The following is a 19241-nucleotide window of genomic DNA, read 5'->3' on the forward strand; positions in this document are numbered from 1 at the left end:
TAGACTCATTCTTATCTGAGATTTTAGAATGTTTTCTACTTGGAAACAAGTGTGGGTCCCACCCAATTGCACTTGGAGCAGGTGGCTCAGGTGGTAGAGGTGAGGCCTGGCAGGCCTGGCCAAAGATCTCCCCACCTATCCTGCAGCATTTGGGGCTCTCTAGGACTCAAAGTGTGATCTCCAGCAGCAGCGGCATCACCTGAAGCCTTGTGAGAAATGCAGAATCTCAGGCCCCAGCCCAGACCTACCGAACCAGAACCTGCACGCTTGTGAGAAAACTGGCTTCCCTTACAAGGGGCCTCTTGGATGCTCCGTATTTTGTGAGGTATCCTCCCTCTTCAATGACAGGTGAGGATCACATCTAACTAACAAAATTTACCCTTGATGACTAAGTTCTGAGTCATCAAGAAAAGTTAAATTTAGTGTGCTTTGAACTCTGTTTTAGTACAGTGATTTTAAAAATCAGTGCATTTCTTCAAGCATTCAGGCATTTGAAGGGGATGTTGTATTCACAGCATGGCAAAATACATTTCCCATCCCCTCCCCACCAAAATGGGCAAGGATGATCACCAAAGATGTAAAATAATGGATTTTTGTAATGGCAAGATAAGAGACTTAAAATACACCTTTAAACCCAACAGTAGCTTGGTGCCCCTCACCCCTGGTAGAGGCTTGGTGATAGTACCCTAGCAAATAGAAATGTCACTTCAGAGGACCCACCTGACTTTGTTTTCCGGCACCCAGTAAGAAAATCTCATAACCCTATATACACGAAGTTTATAGTTCTTGAAACACGTTTTACAAAATGAATGCTTCTAATGTGTCATAACACTGATATTTTCAATTTATTTGTTAATGTTCATCAAGACTCTGAGTTAATTTTATGACCTGCTAATGGGTCGAGATCCACAGTTTTAAAAAGCCTTGCATTAAGGGACAATGGTAGAATGATGATCCATTCACAAGGCTACTTTGAAATCTCTGTCAAGATATGTATGAGAGGAGGGGTGTTCCAAGATGGCGGAGGAGCAGGAGCCCTAAAGTTCATCTGGTCCCAGGAATTCAGCTAGAGAGCTACCAAACCCTTCTGAATACCCATGAATGCAACTGGATAATGAAGAAAAGAGTAGCAGAAACTCTATGAACAGAAAAGCGACCACTTTCTGCAAGGAGGAGGAAAGATGGTGGAGGAGTAGGGGACACCTTTTTCAGCTGCCCTGAGTCAAGCTGGATAGGTACCAGACCATCCTGAAAACCCATGGAATCAGCCTGAGACAACGGGAAGATACATCTGGATCTCTACAAATGAACATCTCCAGCGCTGAATATTGAGGTACGAAGCGGGGAGCCGTGAATCCGTGCACAGATACCAGAAGATAAAAGGAAGGGGGAGGGAGCCGATGTGCTCGGGCGCTGGGAAGCAGTAGCCACCTGCACTGGGGAGTGGGCAGACTCGCGGACGGCACCCGCGAGAGAGCAGACTGAGACCATGAACCGGGGAACGCACGTGACCAGACTGAAAACCAGCGCTCCAGAGTGCGCGTGAACCACACTGAAACAGGGAGCTTGGGAGCGCGCACGGGAACTGGGGGCGGCTGGCGGTGTTAGAAACACAAAGGACAGAGATGTGCCGGCCATGGAAGTGAGGGCTGGGACACCAGCTGTGGAGCGCACATCCCGGGACGCTGCAGGGTTTTTGGCAGCACCAACAGAAACAGAGTTAAAGTGGCCAGGAGAGTGGACTGCGATCTCTCTGTTCTGAGACAGAGGCTGGGATTTGGCCACTGCTGCTCTGTCTCTCAGAAGAGGCACAGAAAACCGCCAGGAAAAGCCACCAGAGAGCAAAAGCCCGGAAATACCAGCTCACATTGTGCCCATCCCCATCCCCCCTCGCAGGGGACGGGGCAACTCTACCCAAACAGGGTTGCCTGAATATCAGCGTGGCAGGCCCCTACCCCAGAAGGCAGGCTGAAAAATCAAGAAGCCAACATCCCTAAGGTCCCTATAAAACAAGTGCACACTGCCTGGGTCCTGGTCAATAATTTGGGCTCTGGGCATCCCCACAACCTCTCCTCATCAGAATGACAAGGAGGAGAAATCCCACCCCCCCAGCAAAGAAAAGATAATGAGTCTGTGGCCTCTGCCACAGAACTGATGGATATGGATATAACCAAATCGTCAGAAATGGAGTTCAGAGTAACAACGGTCAAGATGATGTGTAGGCTTGAAAAAACTATTAATGAAAATATTAACAAGAATATAGAATCTCTAAGGGCAGAAATGAGAGCGAGTCTGGCAGAAATTAAAAATGCTATGAATCAAATGCAGTCTAAACTAGACCCTCTGATGGCCAGGGTAAATGAGGCAGAAGAATGAATTAGTGAATTGGTGGATGGGGTGGTAGAAGAGAAAGTTAAAACAGAAACTTGGCTCAAAAAAATCCAATCTCAAGAATGTAGATTACAGGAGATTACTGACTCAATGAAACGTTCCAATGTCAGAATCATCGGCATCCCCGAGGGGGTGGAGAAAGAGAGAGGTCTAGAAGAGATATTTGAACAAACTGTAGCTGAGAACTTCCCTAATCTGGCAAAGGAAACAAGCATTCATGTCCAAGAAGCAGAAAGGACCCCTCCCAAGGTCAATGAGAACAGACCTACACCACGTTACGTCATAGTGCAATTTGCAAATATTAGATCCAAGGATACAGTATTGAAAGTGGCCAGGGGGAAGAAAATCCTTACGTACGGAGGGAAAAATATCAGAATAACATCAGACCTGTCTACAGAGACCTGGCAGGCTAGGAAGGTTGGCAGAGTATTTTCAAAGCTCTATCTGAGAAGAACATGCAGCCAAGGATCCTTTATCCAGCAAGGCTGTCATTCAGAATTGATGGAGAGATAAGGACCTTCCAGGATCGGCCGAACTGAAGGAATTCGTAACCACCAAACCAGCCCTACATGAGATATTAAGGGGGGTTCTATAAAAGTAAAAAGGCCCCAAGAGTGATACAGAACAGAAATTTACAATCTATAGAAACAAAGACTTCACAGGCAACATGACATCATTAAAATCATATCTCTCAATAATCACTCTCAATGTGAATGGCCTAAATGCTCCCATAAACACCACAGGGTTGCAGATTGGATAAAAAGACATGACCCATCCATTTGCTGTCTACAAGAGACTCATTTTGAACCTAAAGATAAATCCAGACTGAAAGTGAAGGGATGGAAAACCATTTTGCATGCCAATGGACCTCAAAAGAAAGTTGGGGTAGCAATTCTCTTAAAGGATGTATACTGGGTCACAAAACAGGTCTCAACCAATACCAAAGACTGAGATTATTCCCTGCATATTCTCAGACCACAATGCTTTGAAACTGTAACTCAATCACAAGGAAAAATTTGGAAGAAACTCAAACACTTGGAAACTAAGAACCATCCTGCTCAAGAGTGATTGGGTAAACCAGGAAATTAAAAATCAGTTTAAACAATTTATGGAGACCAACGAGAATGAAAACACATAGGTCCAAAACCTATGGGACACTGCAAAGGTGGTCCTAAGGGGAAAATACATAGCCATTCAAGCCTCACTCAAAAGAATAGAAAAATCTAAAATGCAGTTTTATATTCTCACTTCAGGAAGCTGGAGCTGGAACAGAAGAACAGGCCTAGCCCAGCACAAGAAGGCAGGTGATCAAGATTAGAGCAGAGATCTGGGGTGCCTGGGTAGCGCAGTCGTTAAAGCGTCTGCCTTCAGCTCAGGGCGTGATCCTGGCGTTCCGGGATCGAGTCCCACATCAGGCTCCTCCATTGGGAGCCTGCTGCTTCCTCTCCCACTCCCCCTGCTGTGTTCCCTCTCTCGCTGGCTGTCTCTCTGTCACATAAATAAATAAAATCTTAAAAAAAAAAAAAAGATTAGAGCAGAGATCAATGAATTAGAAACCAGGAGCACAGCAGAGCAGATCAACAGAACTAGAAGCTGGTTCTTTGAAAGAATAAATAAGGTCAATAAGCCACTGGCCAGACTTATTCAAAAGAATAGAGAAAGGACCCAAATTAATAAAATTATGAATGAAAGGGGAAAGATCACAACCAACACCAATGAAATAGGAAGGATCATTAGAAACTTTTATCAACAGCTTTATGCCAATAAATTAAACAACCTGGAAAAAATGGATGCCTTCCTGAAAACCTATAAACTACCAAGACTGAAACAGGAAGAAATTGATTATTTAAACAGACCGATTAATTATGAAGAGATTGAAGCAGTGATCAAAAACCTCCCGAAAAACAAGAGTCCAGGGCCTGACGGATTCCCCAGGGAATTCTACCAAACATTCAAAGAAGAAATAATACCTATTCTCCTGAAGCTGTTTCAAAAAATATAAACAGAAGGAAAACTACCAAACTCATTCTATGAGGCCAGTATTACCTCGATTCCCAAACCAGGCAAAGACCCCATCAAAAAGAATTACAGACCGATTTCCCCGATGCAATTTGGACGCCAAAATTCTCAACAAGATCCTAGCTAATAGGATCCAACAGTACATTAAAAGGATTACCCATCAAGACCAAGTGGGATTCATCCCTGGGATGCAAGGTGGTTCAACATTCACAAATCGATCAGTGTGATAGATCATATCAACAAGAAAAGAGTCAAGAACCATATGATCCTCTCAATTGATGCAGAAAAAGCATTTGACAAAATACAGCATCCTTTCCTGATTAAAACCCTTCAGAGCGTAGGGATAGAGGGTACATTCCTCAATTTCATAAAAACCATCTATGAAAAGTCTACAGTGAATATCATTGTCAGTGGGGAAAAGCTGAAAGCCTTTCCCTTAAGATCAGGAACACAAGGATGCCCACTCTCACCATTATTATTCAACATAGTACTAGAAGTCCTTGCAACAGCAATCAGACAACAAAAAGGGATAAAAGGTATTCAAATTGGCAAAGAAGTCAAACTGTCTCTCTTCAAAGATGACATGATACTCTATATGGAAAACCCAAAAGAATCCACTCCCAAACTCTTAGAAGTTATAGAGCAATTCAGTAATGTAGCGGGATACAAAATCAATGCTCAGAAATCAGTTGCATTTCTATACACGAACAATGAGACTGAAGAAAGAGAAATTAGGGAATCCATTCCATTTACAATAGCACCAAAATCATACGTTATCTCGGAATTAACCAGAAACATAAAGAATCTGCATTCTAGAATCTACAAATCACTCTTGAAAGACATTGAAGAAGACACAAAAAGATGGAAAAATACTCCATGCTCATGGATTGGAAGAATAAACATAGTTAAAATGTTTATGCTACCCAGAGCAATCTACACTTTCAATGCCATCCCGATCAAAATACCAATGACATTTTTCAAAGAACTGGAACAAACAGCCCTTAAATTTGTGTGGAACCAGAAAAGGCCCCGAATCACCAAGGAATTGTTGAAAAGGAAAAACAAAGCTGGGGGCATCATGTTGCCGGATTTCAAGCTATACTACGAAGCCGTGATCACAAAGACAGCACGGTACTGGAACAAAAACAGACACATAGACCAATGGAACAGAATAGAGAACCCAGAAATGGACCCTCGGCTCTTTGGGCAACTAATCTTTGACAAAGCAGGAAAAAACATCCAGTGGAAAAAAGACAGTCTCTTCAATAAATGGTGCTGGGAAAATTGGACAGCTACATGCAAAAGAATGAAACTTGACCACTCTCTCACACCATACACAAAGATAAACTCCAAATGGATGGAAGACCTCGATGTGAGACAGGAATCCATCAAAATCCTAGAGAACATAGGCTGCAACCTCTTTGACATCGGCCACAGCAACTTTTTTCATGACACATCTCCAAAGGCAAGAGAAACAAAAGAAAAAATGAACTTGTGGGCTTCATCAAGATAAAAAGCTTCTGCACAGCCAAGGAAACAGTCAAAAAAACTACGAGGCAGCCCACGGAATGGGAGAAGATATTTGCAAATGACACTACAGATAAAGGACTGGTATCCAAGATCTACAAAGAACTTCTCAAACTCAATATACAAGAAACAAATAATCAAATCAAAAAATGGGCAGAAGATATGAACAGACACTTTTCCAGTGAAGACATACAAATGGCTAACAGACACATGAAAAAATGTTCAAAATCATTAGCCATCAGGGAAATTCAATTCAAAACCACCTTGAGATACCACCTTACACCAGTTAGAATGGCAAAAATTGACAAGGCAGGAAACAACAAATGTTGGAGAGGATGTGGAGAAAGGGGATCCCTCTTACACTGTTGGTGGGAATGCAAGTTGGTACAGCCACTCTGGAAAACAGTGTGGAGATCCCTTAAAAAGTTAAAAATTGAGCTACCCTATGATCCAGCAATTGCACTACTGGGTATTTACCCCAAAGATACAGACAGAGTGAAGAGAAGGGCCATATGCGCCCCAATGTTCATAGCAGCATTGTCCACAATAGCTAAATTGTGGAAGTAGCCGAGATGCCCTTCGACAGATGACTGGATTAAGAAGATGTGGTCCATATATACAATGGAATATTACTCAGCCATCAGAAAGAACGATTACCCAACATTTGCAGTAACATGGACGGGACTGGAGGAGATTATGCTAAGTGAAATAAGTCAAGCGGAGAAAGACAATTATCATATGGTTTCACTCATTTATGGAACATAAGAACTAGGATGATCGATAGGAGAAGGAATGGAAGAATGAAGGGGGCGTAAACAGAAGGGGGAATGAACCATGAGAGACTGTGGACTCTGAGAAACAAACTGAGGGCTTCAGAGGGGAGGGGGGTGGGGGATTGGGATAGGCCAGTGATGGGTAGTAAGGAGGGCACATGTGGCATGGTGCGCTGGGTGTTCTATGCAAAATGAATCATGGAACATTGCATCAAAAACTGGGGATGTACTGTATGGTGACTAATATAACAAAATAAAAATTATTAAAAAATATGTATGAGAAAAAGTATTTTATTCATTCTTTAAAAAAAAAATTTCCAAAAACCTTTCCTTGTTGTGGAGTGTTTCTTACACTCCTGTGAGTCTTCCATGCTAACAAATACACCTAAACATTATTAAGTATTGTCTAAGCAAGAGTCCTGTGTGTCAGAGAATTTTGAGTTTCCTTGAGAACGTCAAAGTGCTTCATGCGTAATACTGGCTTAGAATCCTTTCGTTTAATAACTCAAACAGATGTGTGTACGTTAAATGCAGAAAACATTGAACATACCTTGGTATGGCACCTTCCATCATTCAACGTGGGATTTTTTTTTTTAAGTGCCAGGCAGTGAGAGAAAACAGGATACTTGGTGTCCTGAAGCTTAGGGACTGCCGGTAGATAGAGAAAAGCAGAGCACCAAGCACGAAGGCCCTTGTAGTGAGGTTAGTTCCCACCAGTGACCTAACTATCGAACGACAATGGGAGGGAAGAGAAGGGAGACATGCATTAAGTTGTGTATTTTTAAGGTCCACTCTGGCTACAGTAGCATGAGAGGTGGTTGGGGAGGGGATGGGGTTAGAGCAGGGGAGCCCAGTACAGTGCGTAATTAAAGTGAATGTTGAATGTTGTAGGTCCTGTATAGTATTGTGAACAAGACAGACTTTGTCTCTACTCAGTAAGGACCAAGATAACGTAAGATATGAGAAATATAATGAAAATCTAGCAAAAAGATGTTTTTGTCATAAAATGTCAGTGCTCCGAACCCTTCTGTAATTCAGAGAAGCAATAAGGTGGGGTCTCTTAAATGATGGGCTTTCTTGCTCTGGTGTTCTAAAATATATTCCCAAGTCTTTCTGTTGTCTTCATTTTCTAGAAAGGTGAATTTTTTTATTTTTTTATTTTTTTAAGATTTTATTAATTTGAGAAAGAGAGCACAAGTGGGGGCAGAGGGAGAGGGAGAAGCAGACTCCCCGCTGAGCAGGGAGCCCCATGCAGGGCTTGATCCCAGGACCTTGGGGTCATGATGTGAGCTGAAGGCAGACGCTTAACCAACTGAGCCACCTATGCGCTCCTAGAAGGGTGAATTTCTAAGTTCACGCTCTCCTTCTCTTGGTCTCTACACTATGTGGGTTGTGTGATTTTCTGCCAATTTCTAGTCAGGAGGGATCTTTTTAACTCCATTTGGGGACTGCATTCAGCCACCATGCAAGGGCCGCCATGCAAGTAAAGGGCTTTGATGTCGTTTTCCCCTCTAAAAAGTGTTCTTTAAAAGGAGGCGTCTTATTTGTCAGTGTTCAAGACTAATCATTTCAGGAGCTTTCTCCCCTTCTGAACAGTTTAGAAATGCATTTTAGGTTTTTTTTTCATTCTTTAGACCGTGCTGCCTTTAGCTGTTTTAGATCAGTGAGCTAATCAGCCTTAAAGAGGAATTTCACAGGAAATTATTAAATTGTCCTGAAAGCTTGGAGAAGTAGATCAGGAAATCTGGGCAGATGACCTGACTTTACTAGTGTGTACCAGTTAGCTGCCTGTGAGGAGTAGGCAGTCCAGGGTTTGTCGGGTGGCTTCATGCCGTCAGGGACCCAGGCTCCTGTCATTCTCCACAGCCTTCACACGTGGCCTCAGTTTCACCTCTTTATAACTGTGCTCCAGGCAGGAAGAGGAGGAAGAGAGTGGGAAAAGAAGCAGCCTCCAGTTGAGTTTGCCCCTTCGAACAGTCTTTCCTGGAAGCTCCATCCAATGACTTCTTAGCCACACTTGGCTGCAGGGAAGTCTGGGGAATGTCTGAGCATGTCACCACTTGTCGTACCATGAGGGTTCTGCTGGTGAGGAAGAAAGGGCGAACGGTTGTTTGAAAAGCAACCTGCGGTCTCCACCACATGTGCCTATCCCTCGGAGCTAGGAAACAGATGAAATTTCGTTCACTTAAAGGAATTAAGCCATTGGCACCAGCAGCTGGTGCAGCCTTCCACTGCCCTGAGATAACTAGACAGATGAAGAGTTCGCGGTCATGGAACCATCTCCTTGAGCTGAATTCCTTGGCCCCTAGTGGTATTTGTGTTAGAAGCAGGGCCCTTACCCTGATTTCAAATAGGACCCCATTTGTTTGAATCCGGAGCAGGTGGTGAGCTTTGTTTGGTACCATGGGCTGCATAGGTGTAAAACAATGGTTTTGAGGTGCTTACCCTTGTGGTGTCACAGCATAACATACACAGCTGTTGAGTCACTGTGTCGTACACTTGAAACTAACATTACGTGTCCACTGTACTTCAGTTACAGAAAAGAGCAGATGAAGCATCTGGGCTGTAGGATTAGACTTGAGTTCAAATCTTGCTCCCACCAGGCTCTAGTGTGATCTTGGGCAAACGTTTGAAACTTCCGGTACCTTCGTTTTCTCATCTGTAAAGAAGAATGGTAATCGTTCCTACATCATAGTTCGGAGGAAGCCCAAATGAGGTACTGGGCCCATGGTGAGTGCTAACTAACCGGTGGCTATTATTTTATTTAAGTCAGGGAAACAGATCACAACCGCCTAAGGGACAGTGGAAGAGGGGAACTAGCAATGGGCATGCAGAAGTGAGGTTGTCCAAAGGGATGGGGACTTTCGTAGGTGCTGAGATGACAAATAGTAGAGCGCATGCTTATCCAATGGCTCTAAGGACGGTAGGGGGTGGGAGGCTCTGGGGGGGCCCTCAGGATGTGAGGCCGAGGAGAGCTTCAATGACAGAGCAGAGGCTGTGTGTATCTGGGACCGAGCTCTCTCAAAACGAGATGTGTATGTGTATGTGTATGAAGGGTGACCGTCCTCCTCAGCACGGGGATGCCGAGATCCCTGGTTTATACATGAATGTGTTCCGTCAGAAATGGTTACCCTTTTAGAGAAGAGAGATTGGGAGAATCAGACAGAGGGCTGCATTCGAAGTGTAACAGGTACTACACTGGTTTGGAAAAACGCGGTGCGTTGTTTTCAGTATACATTTTGTGACTGTGTTCCAGGAACTCTTCTAGGCACTTAATAAAAATACATGTAAACTCATATATTCTTCCCAACAACCTTTTGAGGTAGGAACTGTCATTACCCTCATTTTACAAGTGGGGAAACCGAGGTTTTGAGACCTTAAGTCACAGGCCAAGTAGCAGAGCCAGGAAGCTGCTTTCAGAACTTTGCGTTTAACCTAAATTAAGGCAGTTGTGGCCTCCGTCAGTTCCTCCGGTGGAGAGACACAGCTCAAGCCTGCTTTTAGGAGCAGAGTAAGTGTTGCCTGCCCCTGGTGGTCACAATATCGGGGTGGCGGAAGGTGGGAGGGGGGTGGAGGTGGAGATTTGCACACGGGCCCGGGTAGGATGGAGGGGCGGCTTCTTGCTGGTGAAAAAGAAAGACTTCTCCCTGTCCCACTGGCTGAAGAGTCATGGGGGCTGGTCAAGTGTAGCATGGGTTCTCTGAAGGGCAGTTGCACAACTGGAGAAACAAATGACAACGTCCTCTGGTTTCTTTCTTCCACAAATGGAATATGTTTTTTGTTAAATGAATGAATATTTGTTCAATGAACCACCAAGCTAACTGCATAATAGAGAAGTCATTTCTCTACTTTCTGTTTCTCAGGGTCCAAAAAAACATGGGCATCTTCCACTTGGGGCCATGTGTAGAACCAATGCTTCGGGTTAGAAGCTGGAAAGTGAAATATGACTTGGGGCTGAGGCTGCCAGCCTTGAACTGTCAGGTGCTCCTTCTGCGTGTGCAGAATGAACGGTTGGGCGTTTGTGGTCACCAGCAAGCCCCGACCCTAAATTCACAGCCCCCCTTTAGCATGCTTTCCGCCTTGGCCTGCAGCTTGTTTTTCTCTTTTCTCCCTGGTTCTGAGGGCCAATTCTAATGAATACCTTTTCCTATGTTGATTTTTTTTTTTTTTAAGTAGCCTCCAAGCTCAGCATGGAGCCCAACGCAGGGGTTGAACTCACAACCCCGAGCTGAGATCAAGAGTCGGACGCCCAACCGACTGAGCCACCCAGGCGCCCCCAGCCCCATGTTGATATTTTTAATCTTCAAAATAGTGTTTACCATTTTAGTCATGGTAAGTGAAACTTTTTAGGGGGTATGAAAAAATCAGTAAGTAGTGAACCCTCTCCGAGCCTGCCCAGGGTGGCTTCCCAGCCACTCATCACCTGTGCTGCAAGTTAGAGAGGAAAAGCCCTTTTCCTGTCTTCGCCCTGGCTCAGGTTCTTTGAGATCAGCCCTCCACAGCCATCCTCTGAAGTGTCTCCCATGAGGAGACAGGATGTTCCTTGTCCCCCTTTCCAGGGAACCTAGGGACAGCTTCCACAGGCAGCCTTAGAGCCTGGAGCCCACTCTGAACAGGGTCTCAGTCCCTGGAGTGGCTCCTGGTTCTCGTGGCTGGATTGGTTTGGGGAGGAAGGGGACGAGGGCAAGACTTTGTCTCATGGGAACTTTCTTAGCTTTCACTTCTGCTTTCTCACACTTGAGGCACTTCTTCCTCTTGATTTCTGTTCTTTAGGAGTGTCTTGGTTTTAAAAATTGAGGTTGCAAAGGCAGTTTCAGGAGGGCAGGGAAAGGTCTCTGTTGCCCTGGTGCTGCCTATGTGCGTGTATTCACTTGATGCTGTCTTGGAGCTGCTGTACACGTAGGATTCGGGCACTTGCCAGTGTGTATATTTTACCTCAACAAGAGTGAAGATTTTATGGTTTATTATGAGAGGAGTATCAGCTCATCTGTCACCATGAAAGAACAAGACACGGTGATGCCAGAAGAGGCTCATCAGTTTTAACTGATGGGAACATGGGGAGTCCACAGTGAAAGTGGGGACCGGCCCAATAATTCTACTTTTAGGGTTTTGTCCTAAAGAAACAAAGATGTGTGCAAAGTTTTGGCAGTGGTCTTATAGTAGTGAAAAACTGGAAACTGGAAAATGAAATGCTGAATAATAACTGAACAAAAGTTGACACAATAAAAAATGGCGTGCTATTTTGTCATTAAAAAGGATGCCATCGATGTTTATTAAAGCCATTTATAAAGAGCAGAGCACAATCCCATTGTTAAAAATCGGAAGTATATACCTCACATATATGCATAGAAAATCATCAGGAAGAATGTACGCCACAATATTAACAACGGATTACACCTGAGGTAAAGAATAACGGGTCATTCTTACTTCCTCATCGGAGTTTTCTCTTCCAGTGAGCACTCGCTGCTTGTTCAACTCCGTATGAGAGGAAATGCGTGTGTAGGGCAGCAGGTTTGGCTCTCGGCCGCCTCACCGGAGTCTGTTCTGTCTCAGCCCCACATCTGCTGGTCGAGGGGAGGCTGGGGCCGGGGCGGCAGCTCTGGAACGATTCTGCCTTTGCACACTGTCAGAAGTCATCGATGTTCCAGGAGCATGATCAGAGAGGGTACGCAAGTTTAGAGGCTCCAGAGGACCTCTGCTCAACTGCACTGATGCTCAGATCATGCTTGTCAAGGGGTGGTCTCGCCTCTTTCACAGGCCCCTCGGCACTGCAGGGGCGGGGAGAGCAATTTTGCCTCCACTTGGGGATTTCCCAGAGATGGTCTTTAGAGATTGAGTTTTTCCTTTTCCAGTATTCAGTGTACCCCTTCCCCTTTATTTGAGGACTTCCTATGCCATGCAGTTCCACATTTGATTATAAAAAGTCTGATAGTATTCAATGGCATTACAGAACTCTGTGAAAGGCAGAAGTTCTCTTATAACCTCCTCGGGGCTGAGGGTGCAGTCGTGGGTCTATCACGCTGCTCAAGAAATCACTTGCGCCCTTACGGTTTGAGACACAGCACCCCGGCGCTGAGACAGACGCCTGCAGAAGAAAGACCTGAATGGCTGGAGGAAGAGCGCTGAGACTTGCTGTGACTCTGATCAAGCTGCTCCCCATCCCTGGATGTCAACTGAAGAGGTTTGGACCAAGTCATGCTGAGCACCCCACCTCCCAGCTCTAACTGCCAGATTCTGAGAACATGGCTCGTGGTAGCTCTCGCCTGCTCACCCTTTACCCCAACGCGTGCCCACAATGGTGTTGTAACCCTTGTGGTGTATTGCAGATGTACAAGTCTTGTTTTGTGTCAACTAAGGAAAACACATAAAGAAAAAGTCACCCTTCCCGCCCCACCCCCACAAAAATAATAATGAGCATGGGTATATAAGGAAGAAAGGCTAGAAAAACCAAATGGGAAGGACTGTTGCTGTTCTCACAGAGAGAGTTCTGTTTGGTCTTGTAGTGGCTGCTGCACAGGGCCCATCTCCATGTTAGACGTATTTCTCCGAAGGGCTGGGCTTGCCTCCTGGTCTGACCATGGGCCTGAAAGAGAGGCAGACGACCGACCATGATTGCAGCAAGGGCTGCCACAGCGTCCTACTGCATCCAGCCATGCCTCTCCGCCTGCCCCAGCCTCCCCGCCCCTACGGGGTCTGCGCACTTGGCCCTGGAACACCAGCGTGGGACTGGGCAAATGACGACAGCAACCCTGTCGAGTGCCTTACGCTTGCCATCTTGTTGTCACAGCAACTTGAGGGTGGGGGGCACTGGGAAAGAGAGATGAAAGAACTTGCCCAGGGTCACATAACTAGGAGGTGATGGAGCCAGGCTGGGAGCCTTTGTCAGGGTACCCATGGAGGTGAGAGAGGGAGGCTGATAACCAAAGTCCTCTGTGGAGCTGATTCTCAGCCCCGGAGAGGAGGATGTGAGCAAACCACCACCATCAGCCAAGCAGAGCTACTTTATCTCGCACAAACAACCCAAATTTGATGTCCCACTAAAAATGTGTGTTAGTTCAGACCTGGACTAGCACCTCCTAAATGGGCTGATTCATCATGCATGCTATGTCTGTGCACACCGTCCTCCAAACCTGTCTGGAAGCTGAGCTGCCCTCTGTCATCACAGAGCACGTTAACTCAGGCACGTGCATCCCCCGGATACGTTTGCTCTGCGTCCTTCGTGTGCTAGGGCAGGGTTTTCTTCTCGGTTCATTTCAAAATGAGACTCTTCAGAGAAGATAAAGACAAGGGATGCTTCTCCTCCAAAGCTCCCAACTGCACCCCAAATACTTGCAAATGCTACAAATCTTTCTCTGTTGTTAAAGGGTCTTTATCCCCTCAGAAATTCATTACATTTCCACTGTTAAAAATCATGATATTTACTAAAAAAAAATAATGTTATATGAGATATTGAAATTGGATTCCTGCAGAGAAATACCAAGGAGTGTGAAATGCAAACCCGAGGTATAAAATTTAAAATATTTTCATCTAGTGAAAGGAACTGGTTATCCTTAAACATCCCCATCCCCCAAGCAGGAAGGAGCCTGAGCTTGGATAGAAGTTTCAGTTCTGCTATTTGCAGTGTGGTCTTGGACAAGTCACTAAATGTCCTAACCCTCAGTTTTCTCATCTGAAAAGTGGTGGTCATGGTAACTACTTGAAAGATTGTTATGAAACTTGATATTTAAAAAGAAATCTATATACAACAAGGAACCGGTACTCTGCAGGCTTTTATTAAATGGTGTATTATTTTGGTAATCTGAGAGGCATCCTGGCTCTGCCATCTTGGGTAGGTTTCCTGATCTGAGCTGCTATCTGTGAGATGGGACCATAGTATCTACCACAAGGGGTTGCTGTGTGGAGAAAGAGAGATCCTGAGTGGAACCCCCATCATGGTGCAGGGCTAGAGGGGGGCTAGTTAGATGGTAGCACAGGCTGCCTCGGCCTAAGTTCAAAGGACAGAGGAGATTGAGAGTCCTCTTCCAGGCATTGGTCTTTGTTTTTGTTTGTTTCTTTGTTTTCCTGATCGGCTCAGAATGATCATGGGCTGGAATTGGATCGGGGAGTCACTTGAGCTGCCAGATAGCTAACTGCTGTCGCATTCTAGTCTTTGGTGGTAAATCTAGGCACTACATTGGCACGGGGAAATTAGGAGCCTAGGCCATTGTTTATTTGTTTCCCTGATAAAAGATGGGCTCTCAAAACACTAGTCTCTCAAAAATCTGTAACAAGTAGGGGCGCCCGGGTGGCTCAGTCATTAAGCGTCTGCCTTCAGCTCAGGGCATGATCCCAGTGTTCTGGGATCGAGCCCCACATCAGGCTCCTCTGCTGGGAGCCTGCTTCTTCCTCTCCCACTCCCCCTGCTTGTCTCTCTCTCACTGGCTGTCTCTCTCACTGGCTGTCTCTGTGTCAAATGAATAAATAAGCTCTTTAAAAAAAAGAATACTTATAAAAAAATCTAGAACAAGTAAATAGGAAAAAAAAGTTTCTTAAGAAAACAACAAAACCCAGTTAGAATCATCCAGATAAAAAGACCTCAGGTCTGCTCTCCCCATTAGCCCAAACAGTGCCTCCCATGTCCTCACCTTACCAGCCTTGTGCCTCTCTTTGCTCAGGAACTATGCTGACTCCCTGCCCCCAGAATTCTACTGCCATGGTCTCTCTCTGGGAAAGGTTCCCACCAACTGCTGCTTGGGAAGCTAGGACCTGTGCATAGGGCTGCCCAGGGTTAGGAGGCCCAGGGGTTATAAAAGACTCACCTGGGACATTTGCAAACACGTCTTCGGTTCCCTGGATAAGAAAAAAAGAGGAGTAAAGTGACTGCCTCACCACCATCAATAGTCCTCAAACAGATTTCCTCCTTCCTTTTTCCTATTTCTTTAGGATTATAACTCTTGAGAGTCAGGTAAGAGCTGCTTTTCCATCCCTTTTCTCATCAATTTTAAAAGCATTGCAAATACAGATGTGGGTTAAGATGGGTTAGTACACTCACCCACCGTAGGACCCAAAGTAGTAAGGGGTTCACCAGGGGGTGGCCCAGAGTAAATCTCAACCGGTCATGGTTTTGACCCAGTCTTCCTGGGCGCTAGTCCCAGGGCCACAGGGGCACACCCTCTCCCAGGGGCGTTTGTAATAAGCCAGAAACTGCACTTGCTACAGGTTTCGCCTTCGCCAATGGAACACAACGCTGCTGCGGCTCCTGGGATAAGGGCTCTGTCTTCCCAAAACCGTCCCAGAGAGTGGAAAGAGGAATGGGAAGGGGTTTCTCGAGTTCTGCCTCCAGGAAAGAAATGGGCTGTGCCTGACCCTACAGTGCAGCTCCGGTCCCAGAACTCTCCATCCTATCTCCGGGCAAGGGCTGCTTGGAGCAAGCAGCGCAGGAGAAGAAAGTAGGGCAAACTGTTTCCCCCCACTCTGTGCTCCCTTTGAACTTACTGTGGTTGCAGATGACAGTGATGACCAGTGACAGGAGAAGGACGGCGCAGATGCCACCCAGGGGTGCCCAGATGTAGATTTCACAGGCGAAGTCCAGCCCACTTTTTTCCCCTGAAGACACCGAAGACGCCGACATTTAAGAGCTGGCCCCGGATCCTCCAATCCACACCACCAGCTCAGGCCTGTCCCTCCGTCGGGTGTCGGTTTCCCCACCACTTGGGCAGCTTTCGGCTCCACCTCCAGGATCAGGGCTGAGCCTGGCAGGGACGCTCCCCGCGGTCCGCACTGCCCCTGGCCGGTCCCCGTCCCGGGACCCCTGCGCCCGTCTCACCTGCGCTGCCCGCCGCAGGCCGGCAGATCCCCGGGCTCAGAGATACCAGCTGCGACGCGTTGGTGGGCGCCCGCGTGGGTGGTCGCGGCGCCGGAGTAGGGGTGGGCTTGACTGCGGGAGAAACAGCGTGGTTGGAGTCGGGCAGGGGACATCGACACTAACCCTCCCCACTGCTTGGCTCGCCTTTGCCCAAGGGGGCGCCTCCTCTGCCCGTGCGACCTCTGCACTCGGGGAGGGGAGATGGACTGGGGACCTCTAGGATTCGCGCTCACCCCTCCGCGCCCTCCCGGTCACCCAGCCTCTCTCCAGGGCTCAACCTGCAAGCTTGTGGGCTTGGGTTGATAGCCGTATTTTATTGACAAGCAAACGCAGGTTCCCAGAATTTAAGTAACTGCCCAGGAGCAGACAAGCACCCGAACTCGAGCCCAGATCTGCCGGACCTAGGAAGCCGTCTTCAGTCCCGACCCAGCCGCACCTTAGCCTCAGTTTCCTCGTCTGTGAAATGGAAGCAGTATTAAGTAGCCCCTACCCCCAAGGGCGCTAAGAGGCTCAAAAGCGGGGCGTCCGTGTGAAAAAACGGGTTCAGAGGTGAGCCCTAAACCCCACACCGCGAGGTACCACGCCCCGGGCGCCCGGACCTGGCAGGAAGACCGGCACGAAGGGGCCCAAGTACAGCATGGAGTTGCTCAGGATAGAGCAGAAATAGTAGCCTTCGTCCTCCTTGCGGAAGCGTTGCAGGGTGAGGCTGTAGAGGGTGTCATTGACTTTCTTGCCCGAGATCTGATTGGGGTCCAGCCCTTGGGCCACCTTGGCCCGGGTTTGGGAGAGGTACATGAGGAAGACGGGGCGGGCGGCGGGTTCATTCTTCTGGTAGAGCCACGAACAGCCCGGCGCCGCGCTGGACAGCAGCACCTCGCACTGCAGTTCCACCTTGCTGCCCAGCTGTCCGACCACCTTCCGCGGCGTCATGCGGAACTGGCTCGGCTCGCCGGCCGCGGCGGCACCTGCGGGCGGCAGACGTGGAGGCTGAGTCCGGAGCCCCGCGCTCCTCGTCTGCCCCGCCCCCCGTCCTCCCCGAGGGTCGCCAACTCACGGAGCAGCAGGGCCAGCGGCAGGAGCAGGGCGGTCACCCGAGAGGCCATGGCGTGCTCGGCGCTGCGCGACGCGTGCGGACGCGCGCTGGAGCCGGTGGGACGCCGAGCCGGGAAGTTGCGCCCTTCGGCCAGCCGAGGAACCAGATTGCACGTTCGGAGGATGTGATGTCACCCGAAGCCCCGAAGCCCCGCGGAGGAGAGTCGCCCTCTTTTTCGCGGTTGCCACCTTCCAGCCGGGTGAGGAGGCTGGGGTCCATGATCGGGGCCGTCGAAGCGGGCTCGCAGGGCAGCTGGGGACGGTTAAGAACTGCGGGCTTGACGGTGAAGTAAAAGGCTGGCAAATGGCCCTTGGCAAAGGCTCTCTTGCGGGGGCGGCAGAGACAGAGAGTAAAGAGAGATTACAAGAGGTGAGGAAGGTGAGAGTAAGCAGGAAAGCAGGGTGTCCACTTCCTTTGTAGTCACTCAGAATGGCTCTAGCAAGGTGGGCACTGAGGGCCGAGGAGGGCGAGGCAGTGGTGACTTGCACCCTTGTCCCGCAGGGTGGTCTGCATGGTTAGCAGGAAGGAGAATGCCATGGGGCCGCAGCCACCTGCCTTGTGTGGGGGGAGGTCCTCTGCTGACCACACCCTTGGCGATTCCTCCCTGCTGCTAGACATCACCGTACAGCCTCAGTATTTTTCTTGGGGCCACTGCAACAGCTTCCACAAAAGTACCTCCCTCGCCCAGACCTTCAGCACCCTGCCATGATCATTATTCTCATGGAGAGGATCTGTCAGTGTCACTCTTGCAGCCTCCTATGACCTGTAGGACTGGATGGAAGCTAAAACATGGCTCGGCTCAGAGCCTCTGGATGCCGGCACCTTCTAGCCTCTGCCCAGTTCCCTGGCCCTGCATTCTCACTGAACTTGAGGTTGTCTAAACTCTGGGCTCCTTGTCTTTGCTGTTTCCTTTGCCTGAAATACCATTCTGTTTAAGCCCTGGGGGCCAGCTCCAGGGGTGTAGGATGTGGACCTCGTTCTTCTGTATCCCTGGCTTTAGGCGCTTGGCAGGGACACTTGTGAAGCCTGGGTGAATGCCTGGCCGGAGGCAGTTTTCCCTCTCAGGCCCTGGCGCATCATATCCCCTTCCTTCTTGCCTATTGCTGTCCTGGAACCTTCCAGCCCCAGTGGATGCCCTCCTCTCATTTCTTCAGGGTGCCCGAGCCTTCCCACTTTGAATCCCATAATGCATATACCTCACACTGTTGCTCCTTGATTCTAGAGTCAAGCCACGTGGCATTATCTGTTCCATGTGTCTGCCCTACCTGTGGGTTTTGCCCGGTGAGGACTGTGTTGCAGACACCCCTCCCCACCATGTCATATCATAGCTTGGGCTGAGCTGTGCTTGTAGAACTTGAGTGTTGAATGGTTGTTGTTTTTTTTTAAGTATTACAATTACTTTGATTTCAGTGTGTGCTCCCCACCCTTCTCAAATCATCCAAGGTGCTTACCCCTACATGGAACATTTAACACATTTATTTATTTTATTTTAATTCCAGCGTGGTTAGCATGCAGTGTTTTACTAGTTTCAGGTGCACAATATGGTGATTCAGCACCGGCATCCATCATGCAGTGCTCATCACAAGTGCCCTCC

General features: G+C 47.7%; 1 protein-coding gene across 1 annotated transcript; it reads right to left on the minus strand.

Moving 5' to 3' along the window:
- Window positions 1-11955: 11955 nt before the first annotated feature.
- Window positions 11956-17661, minus strand: CD8A (CD8 subunit alpha). Its single transcript, XM_026481198.4, has 6 exons — window positions 17609-17661; window positions 17154-17519; window positions 16516-16626; window positions 16185-16295; window positions 15509-15539; window positions 11956-13293 (listed from the first exon to the last, which is right to left on the minus strand). The coding sequence occupies exons 1-6, from the start codon at window positions 17655-17657 to the stop codon at window positions 13242-13244; spliced, it is 720 nt and encodes a 239-aa protein (XP_026336983.3). The 5' UTR covers window positions 17658-17661; the 3' UTR covers window positions 11956-13241.
- Between the last annotated feature and the right edge of the window lie 1580 nt (window positions 17662-19241).

This window comes from Ursus arctos, unplaced genomic scaffold (genome assembly GCF_023065955.2).
Source record: "Ursus arctos isolate Adak ecotype North America unplaced genomic scaffold, UrsArc2.0 scaffold_8, whole genome shotgun sequence".
NCBI lineage: Eukaryota > Metazoa > Chordata > Mammalia > Carnivora > Ursidae > Ursus > Ursus arctos.